A 9651-nucleotide genomic window follows, 5' to 3' on the forward strand; every position below is an offset into this window, starting at 1 on the left:
TGAAACGATTTCACTGATTTATATATATTGATACATATGCTTTTATTCTCTTCCATCATGTTAGGTGAAAATCAGAACATGAAACAAAGTAAAACCATACCAGATGAAGCTGAGTTTAATAATCTTAACAAAACTGCCTTGGATGGGAAAAAGCCGCTAGTTCAGAAAAGTGCAACTGAAGAAAATATTGTTTCACAAGCACCAACCAAAGACCCTGATCTTGATATGTCACAGCTTTGCAGGGTATTTGCGCAAGATTTTAGCCAAGTAATTGACTACAGTCAACCATGCAGCAAAAGAGCAGATGCTATTAAAAATGGCTTCTCTGTATCAGCTTGTCTCCCAGCAATGAGACTAAGGAACAGAAAACTGTTGAATAGACTAGAATGGGGTCAGAAACCTGAACATTTGAACTCTGGCATCAGTGATGAAATGCATATTCCTGGTTCTCAGTTTAGCAACTCTGCAAACACATCTAGAATGAAGAGTACAGTGTGTGATAGCGGCTTCCCCCCCTCCACCCTTTCTGATGTCACACAAACAGAATCATCCATTCACCCTAGCTCTGAAAAAAGTTATGGAAATCAATCATCTAGAGGGTTTAAAACGGGTAACAACTGGATTATCTCTTTGCCTCCAGAAGCAATAAAGAAAGCAAAAGCATCATTAGATGACTTAATTGAGGAAAATATGACTGATGTTGTTACTGCTGCCAGTGAAGTGAAACCTGTGTTGTCATGTGTGACAGGAAGCCGACTGTCCACAGAAGTGAAGTTCATTAGTCCACTCAACATTGCCAAAAGGTCAAAGCAAACCAGCGTAAAATTGAATGGTCAAGTTCATGTTCCGACCCATCAGAGCAATGTTTCGGTTTCCTCACACCCTGGGTCTGGTTTCAAAATGGCCTCCAATAAGAAGATACGTTTTTTTTCAGCAAATCTGGAGAAAGACGAGGATCTGTTTAAGGAGATTGAGGATGAAATACCTGCAGTCAATATTCCCGAGATAAGCCTTCCTGAGGAAGGTAACATGTCATGTGGATTGGAGCTTGTTGATGGATCTCATTTACCACCTCTACTCTATACACACCAGAGGTCTGTTAATAGCCAAGGTCCATTGACAGCCTCACAGAGAGCTGATGTTTCAGAATTGTGCAATCTCTTAGAAGCTGCAGACAGCCAATTTGAGTTCACACAGTTTAAACCAGCAAAGCTGAACTTCTATGTTCCAGATGGTAGCCCCCCTCATCAATCTGAGAAAGAATTGGATCCCGACTTTCTCACAGGCATAGATTTCGATGACAGTTTCAACTCTGATGTTGAGAAGCAATCTGTGAAGATGGTCACCCCTGACAAAAAGACAACTATTTCTCATTGCAAGGAAATTTGTCAAGTAACAACCACCAAAATTAAATCTAGTGGGGCATCATCCAGCAATTCAACAGAGAAATCCAAAGAACATGTTATCCACAGAAGAGTACTTTACATTCCCAGTTATAGCTCTGAAAACATAGCTGAGCATTCCTTTGGTTTGTTGACAAAATCCACAAACAAGAACCATCTACTCGATATGGATACGAACACCAGTGGAATGGAGTGTGAACGCAAAAAGTTGGATGTGGGTTTTAAAACTGCTGGCGGAAATGCTATGATAGTTTCAGAGAAGTGTCTGAGCAAAGCAAGGGCCTTGTTTGCAGATTTTGAGGAAAAAAACTGTGCACCCAAGTGTGCAGTAAAAAATACGGAACAAGTTGAAATTTCACCTGTTCAATATAGAGGTGAAGTTGACACACATGTTGATTCAAATGTGACACATTTTCATGGCCCTGAAAATAAAGTAGATCTGAAGGAACCACATGATGAATACATTGACAAGATTAAAGTGGACTTTACACATTCTCACACACATGGGGATGGTGGTTTCCAGACAGCCAGTGGTAAAGGAGTGACCATCTCGGCAAAGGCCCTTCAAAACACCAATGCAGTCTTCAAAGACTGTGACGCTATGGAAAGTTCAGGTTGTGCATCAGAAAAGCTGAGCAAAACAAGTGTTGTATCAGAGACTGGCAGTAATAATTTTGAGAGAAACAATTGTGGCTTCAGCACTGCTCGAGGGAAGAGACTTGATGTTTCTGCAAAATCTCTACTGACTCTCCTGAATGACTGTGATGAATTGGAAAATTCTAAGCCAGGGAAAATCCCCAGCTTGAATGCAAAGATACCAAGTCAGAATATTCAGCAGAAAAGTGACTGTGATTTTAAGAAACCCAGTATTAAAGCAGCCTCCATATCAGCAAGGATCCCTTTTACAGCAAAAACTCAATTTGATAGTGGCATGTCACATGATGTTCTAGGGGCAAAGAGCAAAATGCTTGAACCAGAAAATTCTCAAACCCATGCTAAAGATCCTTTGAAAAATGGATGTGGGTTCAGCACTGCCAGTGGTAAAAGAGTGTCTGTGTCAGAAGGGGCGCTATTGAAAGCACAGGCTCTTTTGAGTGAATGTAATGTAGATGGAGAGGAACTTTCTAAATCAAAGAAAAAGATCAGAGTAGATCTTCATAACCCAACACAGAAGCACAGTGGATGTAAGACTGCTGGTGTCAAAGAAGTTACCGTATCACCTAAGGCCCATAAGCAAGCACAGGCTCTTTTCAACAACTGTGATTTCAATATGGACAGCTTAATCAGTGCTGAAGCAAAGCAAGGGAATATAGACGTAAAGTCTGCTGATGGTCTGATGAACAATCCAGGGAAAAGCTATTGTGCCTTCATGACAGCTGGTGGAGAGAATGTGCATGTATCTGAAAAAGGTATTTTGAAGGCGAAGAGCATTCTGAATGAAAACCTTGATAACTGCACAGACTCAAATGCCATTGAGGAGGCTTGGTTTTCAGATGGTAGATTTTTGTTACTCACTGAAGATGGTACAGGTGTCAAAAAAGGAGCAAGAAACAAATCAAATGATTCTGACCTCAACGGGGATGAAAAGAGCTGTGATTTCAGCACTGCCGGTGGGAAGACTGTGCATATGTCCGATGGAGCACTCCAGAAAGCAAAGTCTATTCTGAACGAATGTGATGTAATTGAAAATCCACAACCTGAGAATGGCCACAACGTGCATCTGGAAAAGATTCCAACAAAGGAAACGCATGAAATCTCTCATGGTAGTGCAGCCAGTGGGAATGGGGTGTTTATTTCAGAAAAGGCTCTTCAGCATGTGAAGTCTGTGTACGTTCTGGGTGAGACTGGTAATGTAAAATATTCAGTTGGCAGTAATCCAGTCGGAAGCCATTTTGGTTTTAGCACAGCCAGTGGTAAAGGACTGTCTGTTTCAGAGAAGGCACTTCAAGAAGCGTGTGATGATACCCTTGCCAGGGATACTGACCCTCACAAAAGATCTGAAGGAAATAGGCCACTGAAGGTCCCTTCTCCCCATATTAATGTTCAGCGTGTGCCGGTCAAAGCAGTTCGACTGGAGGACCGTGAAGTGATCCAGACCATTGTTGGAATGGAATGGAAGTCTTCATCTGTAGAATGTCAAGCGGAGTATTCCTTGTTAAATTTTGAATCCCTTGGATTCAGTGGCTGCTCTGTGACCCAGAGGAGGTACTTTGCCCAGGAGGCCATGGATTGTACCAAGGCTCTTTTAGAGGACGAAGACTTGACCGATCATTGTCCTGGAACACCAATCCAAGCTAACCCCATGTCCTGCAAGGGGGGTTTTGAGATGAGAAGTGGAATTGGGAAAAGGTCGGCAGAGGATTTAGGGATGACAGGTAAGATATACAGTACCAGTCAAAAGTTTGGAAACACTTACTCATTCATGGGTTAGTTTATTTATTTTTTAAATTACATTGTAGAATAATAGTGACTACATCAAAACTATGAAATACCACATGGAATCATGTAGTAACCAAAAAAAAGTGTTAATTAAATCAAAATATATTTTAGATACTTAAAAGTAGGGTTCGTTCCTTGTTCCTTGTCAATCATTGGCTCATTTGTGAAATTAGCATTCAGACTATCTTTAATTAAATCATTCTAAAACCTTTATTAATGCAATTGCAGACAGAAGTTGACAACAGGAACATAGCATGCATGTTTCCGAGTAAGTTCTGCAAAATAGAAAGGGGTCCGAGTTGTTGTTTTATTATTCCTACAGTCGTATATCTTAGTGATGTCACTGCCTACGTCATTACCTTCTACTCATGAGACCAAAACCATGCCTACACAGCTATATAAACAAGTTTTAGTGTTCTCTAAAAGCTCCGCAGTAAATGTCCACTCCCCAAGTTGATTTATAGTGAAATGTCTGACTAGTCTCTTATCTCTTAACTTCTTATGGTATAGGGGACGGTTGCGTCCCACTTAAAAAAAAAAAAAACTGGGAGAATTTTAAAAAGGCTTTTCGGCGAAAGCATAAGAAGCTATTATCTGATGACAGCACAATGTCAACCAAGAGGGTAGCATATTTCAACCCTGCAGGCACTACACAAAACGCTGAAATAAAATACAAAACATGCATTACCTTTGACGAGCTTCTTTTGTTGGCACTCCACTATGTCCCATAAACATCACAATTGGACCTTTTGTTCGATTAATTCCGTCCATATATATCCAAATGTCCATTTATTTGACGTGTTTGATCCAGGAAAAAAACAGCTTCCAAAAAACGCAACGTCACTACAAAATATTTCAAAGTTGCCTATAAACATTGCCAAAATATTTCAAACTACTTTTGTAATACAACTTTAGGTATTTTTAAACGTTAATAATCGATCAAATTGTAGACGGCGCAATCTGTTTTCAATACAGGAAGTAAACAAACCATGCTCCTTTTTACGTCTTACGCAACTCTCGATAGTGTAACGTTGTTGCTGGATGTGCTTCTTCTTCATTGCACAAATGAATAACCTCAACCAAATTCCAAAGACTGGTGACATCCAGTGGAAGCGGTAGGAACTGAAAACAGGTTCCTAAGAAATATCCCATGGCAATGACAGCTCAGGGAACAGTCAGATGCAGCAAAAAAAAAAAAATCTGAACAGTTAGTCTTCGGGGTTTTGCCTGCTACATAAGTTCTGTTATACTCACAGACATGATTCAAACAGGTTTAGAAACTTCAGAGTGTTTTCTATCCACATCTACTAATAATATACATACAGTGCCTTGCGAAAGTATTCGGCCCCCTTGAACTTTGCGACCTTTTGCCACATTTCAGGCTTCAAACATAAAGATATAAAACTGTATTTTTTTGTGAAGAATCAACAACAAGTGGGACACAATCATGAAGTGGAACGATGGAAATGGAACATTTATTGGATATTTCAAACTTTTTTAACAAATCAAAAACTGAAATTGGGCGTGCAAAATTATTCAGCCCACTTAAGTTAATACTTTGTAGCGCCACCTTTTGCTGCGATTACAGCTGTAAGTCGCTTGGGGTATGTCTCTATCAGTTTTGCACATCGAGAGACTGAATTTTTTTCCCATTCCTCCTGTGTGTGTACACACTGTATCTATCAGATCTAAAATAACAAAAATGTGATCAGATATTGTAATTGGGAGGAGCCTAGAGGAGTATTGTTAGACATAACCTTTTACTTGCATATATATACAGGGTTGTGTGTTTACCAATCTAATATTGTTTTGAAGAAAATGATTTACAGCATTGTCCTTTATGTGATATTATATTCAATAGACCAGCCTCCTCTGAAAAGAAAACTCTTGACCAAATTCGACAGAACTGTGGATTGTATTCGACGGTCAAAACTCACTCCAGCTAAAAGCAGTTCAGATGGTAAGACAGTTGACCTTTTCTAAGTAACGAATTATCAAGTAACACAATTCCCTGTACAATGAAAATGAACATTGACAAGATGGTTCATCAATGCATATTTGATTGTTTCAGGTATATTTAAAGACAGGAGAGTCTTCAAATATAATGTGGCTCTTCAACCTAATGTCACGAGGCCATATCGGTAGGTAATCAATTTAAAACAATGGTATTTCTGAACTAGAGTACAGTACCTGTGTGTATTTGTTGTTTTCACGTAGTTCAAACAACATATGTATTTTGAAATTATTTATCAAATAAAATGCATTCATTCATTCACCTAGCATGAAATCTGTCATATTCTCATCACCTATGTTTGTCTTTCCAGCGCTATTCAGAGATGTGTAGACACAAGGCTGAATAAGCCCGAGCCACAGAAGACAACGTCAGATCCAACTGCCGAAGACCGTAAACCAGTTAGCTCCAAGACAGCTGTATTTGTCCCCCCATTCCGGAAGAATGTCAAGCTTGAGCCACAGGGGAGCAGTGGTCTTCAGGACAAGACTAGAGCGCCTGGTGTGTTTGTTTCCCCGTTTCTAAAAAACAACCGCTTAACCAGGGAGGGTTCCTTTAAGCCTTCAGAAGATAATCATTCTCCCTTCATCTCTGAAATGCCTACCAAGACCACATCTGTTCCACTTCCTGAGTACAACCCCATCACTGACACTGGTAGTGATAACGCAAAGGAGTCCATTAAGGAACAGGACCCACAAAATATTGACAAAACGGACCGAGGTGATGATTGTGGCCATTGCCTTCCTGTCACCCTAGGAGGAGAGGGTGCCACTGCAGAGGAGTCTATTGCAGGTCAGCTAGCCCCTGATGCCACCGGTACCCTTCTAGATGTTGTTTATGGTACAAATATAATAATTTATCTTGCCTTTTTATCATCTTTGGGATATTGTAAACAATATTATTAGTTTCAACATGGTGTGACAACACGTGAAAGAAATTATGCTGATCAATTCACTGGCTTGGGACTAAATGTGTGTACTGAATCAGAACATGTATTTATCCGGAAGTAATTAACAAGAAGGCATTTGAATCGGGACTGATAAATTGTAACCGATGTGCACTTATCAGGAGTCGACTTAATGTGAAAAAGTAATGTGTGTGTGTGCAGATGCAGAGTGCTTGCAGCTTGCCCGAGACATGCAGGACATGAGGATCAGGAAGAAGAAGCGGCAGACCATTAGACCTCTCCCTGGCAGCCTGTACCTGGCCAAGACATCTGGGGTGTCCAGGCTGACCCTCAGAGAGGCTGTTGGAGGTTGGCACCCTGTACAACACACGCACAAACAGGTACTGTAACTAACACACAAACATACTTTTTTTTGCCACTGTATGTGAACCCTTTGGAATGATCTGGATTTCTGCGTAAATTGGTCATAACATTTTGATCTGATCTTCATCTAAGTCGCAACAGACAAACAGTCTTCTTACAATAATTTGTGTGTTATTAGTTTATTTGTTTCTTGTCTTTATTGAATACATCATTTAAACATTCACAGTGGAGGTTGGGGAAAGTAATGTGAACCCTCAGGCTAATGACTTCTCCAAAAGCTAATTGGAGTCAGGAGTCCGCTAACCTGGAGTCCAATCATTGAGACGAGATTGGAGATGTTGGTTAGAGCTGCCCTGCCCTATAAAAAAAACACTCAAAACATTTTAGTTTGCTATTCACAGAAAGCATTACCTGATGTGAACCATGCCTCGACAAAACCGATATCAGAAGACCCAAGATTAAGAATTTTGGACTTGCATAAAGCTGGAAAGTGTTACAAAAGTATCTCTAAAAGCCTTGATGTTCATCATTCCATGGTAAGACGAATTGTCTAGCACTCTTGCTACTCTCCATAGGAGTGGCCGTCCTGCAAAGATGACTGCAAGAGCACTGCGCAGAATGCTCAATGAGATTAAGAAGTGTCAGCTAAAGACTTACAGAAATCTCTGGAACATGCTAACATCTCTTTTGACGAGTCTACGATACGTAAAAAACACTAAACAAGAATGGTGTTCATGGGAGGACACCACGTAAGACGCCACTGCTGTCCAAAAAAAAACATTGCTACATGTCTGAAGTTCGCAAAATATAATCTTTATGTTCCACAGCGCTACTGGCAAAATATTATGTGAGCAGATGAAACTACATTTGAGTTTGTTTGGACGGAACACACAACACTGTGTGGAGAATAAAAGGTACAGCACACCAACATCAAAATCTCATCCCAACTGTAAAGTATAGTGAAGTGAGCAACATGGTTTGGAGCTGCTTTGCTGCCTCAGGGCCTGGACAGCTTGCTATCATAAACTTGGGAATTAATTTTTCTGTTGACCAAGACATTTTGCAGGAGAATGTTGGGCTATCTGTCCTCCAGTTGAAGCTCAACAGATGTTGGGTGACTCAACAGGACAACGACCCAAAACACAGAAGTAAATCAACAACAGAATGGCTACAACAGAAGAAAATATGCCTTCTGGAGTGGCCCAGTCTGACCTCAACCCGATTGAGATGCTGGGGCATGACCTCGAGCAGTTCACACCAGACATCAGAAGAATGTTGCTGAACTGAAACAGTTTTGTAAAGAGGAATGGTCCAAAATTCCTCCTGACTGTTGTGTAGGTCTGATCCGCAATTACAGAAAACATTTGGTTGAGGTTATTGCTGCCAAAGGAGGGTCAACCAGTTATTAAATCCAAGGGTTCACATACTTTTTCCACCCAGCACTGTGAATGTTTACACATTGTGTTCAATAGACATAAACACACATAATTGTTTGTTATTAGTTTAAGCAGACTGTTTGTCTATTGTTGTGATGAAGATCAGATTAAATTGTATGACCAATTGATGCAGAAGTCCAGGTAATTCATAAGGGTTCACATACTTTTTCTTGCCACTGTAACACACACAAACAGATATTGTAACCTACACATACAAACATACTGAAACACACAGACAAACAGGTAGTGGAACACAGACTGACAAACAAACAGGTGTTGGAAGACACACACACACAGACTGATACTGTAAAAACAGACCGATAAACACACTGGATTGGTAGAGGTGGAACAGGGCTTTTGAAGTCTGATTTAGAATATGAACAATGGTGAGGGGCTTGGGGCTTGTCTGTTGAACTTGATAAGTGTGTTCTTTTTGGGGGGGGGGTAATGACTGATGTCTAATCCTCATTGTGGATATTACGCAGCTGTATGGCTATGGAGTGCACCGGCATGTTTGGGATATCAGCAGTGAGAGTGCTGAGGCGTTCCGCTTTGTTTGCCGACACTTCTTCAGACGCGAGGCGTTTGTAGAGGGGTGCATTCAGCTGGCCGACGGGGGTTGGCTCATTCCTCGCAACGATGGAACTGCAGGGAAACATGAGTTCCACAGGTACGGTTTTATTGATTGTTTGGGACAGGTAGCATTCGTTCCAACTGATGAAATTGTTAATTTTCAACTTTGCTATGTATTTGTATGTATATAACAGGTATACTGATGCTCCATCTACCGCTATATCGAAATAGTTTTTAGAAACAAATTTAAATACATTTGTACTTAAATAACTAGTTAAATCAACTTGAATAAATATTTGGTTTATAGGTTATATCACTGATGCTGCAGTTAACACTACATCGCAATACTTCGATGGTGAACTTGATAAAAATGTATACATTTTTAAATAATGAATTAAACTGAACATAAGATCCCCCTCTACTTCAGAGCATTGTGTGACAGCCCTGGCGTGGACCCCAAGCTGATCAGTGAGGACTGGGTGTTCAACCACTACCGCTGGGTGGTGTGGAAACGGGCCT

General features: G+C 40.5%; 1 protein-coding gene across 16 annotated transcripts in view; it reads left to right on the forward strand.

Moving 5' to 3' along the window:
* Positions 1 to 9651, forward strand: part of brca2 (BRCA2 DNA repair associated) — a 41765-nt gene that overhangs the window by 19987 nt on the left and 12127 nt on the right. For 15 of the 16 annotated variants that reach the window (XM_021563144.2, XM_021563147.2, XM_021563152.2 and 12 more), the window contains 7 exons: positions 65 to 3778; positions 5704 to 5802; positions 5914 to 5983; positions 6167 to 6693; positions 6962 to 7140; positions 9045 to 9229; positions 9560 to 9651. The exon at positions 9560 to 9651 is cut by the window's right edge and continues 79 nt beyond it. In XM_021563144.2, coding sequence (XP_021418819.1) covers positions 65 to 3778; positions 5704 to 5802; positions 5914 to 5983; positions 6167 to 6693; positions 6962 to 7140; positions 9045 to 9229; positions 9560 to 9651 — 4866 coding nt within the window. The remainder of the gene's footprint in view (positions 1 to 64; positions 3779 to 5703; positions 5803 to 5913; positions 5984 to 6166; positions 6694 to 6961; positions 7141 to 9044; positions 9230 to 9559) is intronic. The other variant, XM_021563164.2, reaches the window with a different exon arrangement.

The sequence above is a fragment of the Oncorhynchus mykiss genome, chromosome 15, assembly GCF_013265735.2.
Source record: "Oncorhynchus mykiss isolate Arlee chromosome 15, USDA_OmykA_1.1, whole genome shotgun sequence".
Taxonomy (NCBI): domain Eukaryota; kingdom Metazoa; phylum Chordata; class Actinopteri; order Salmoniformes; family Salmonidae; genus Oncorhynchus; species Oncorhynchus mykiss.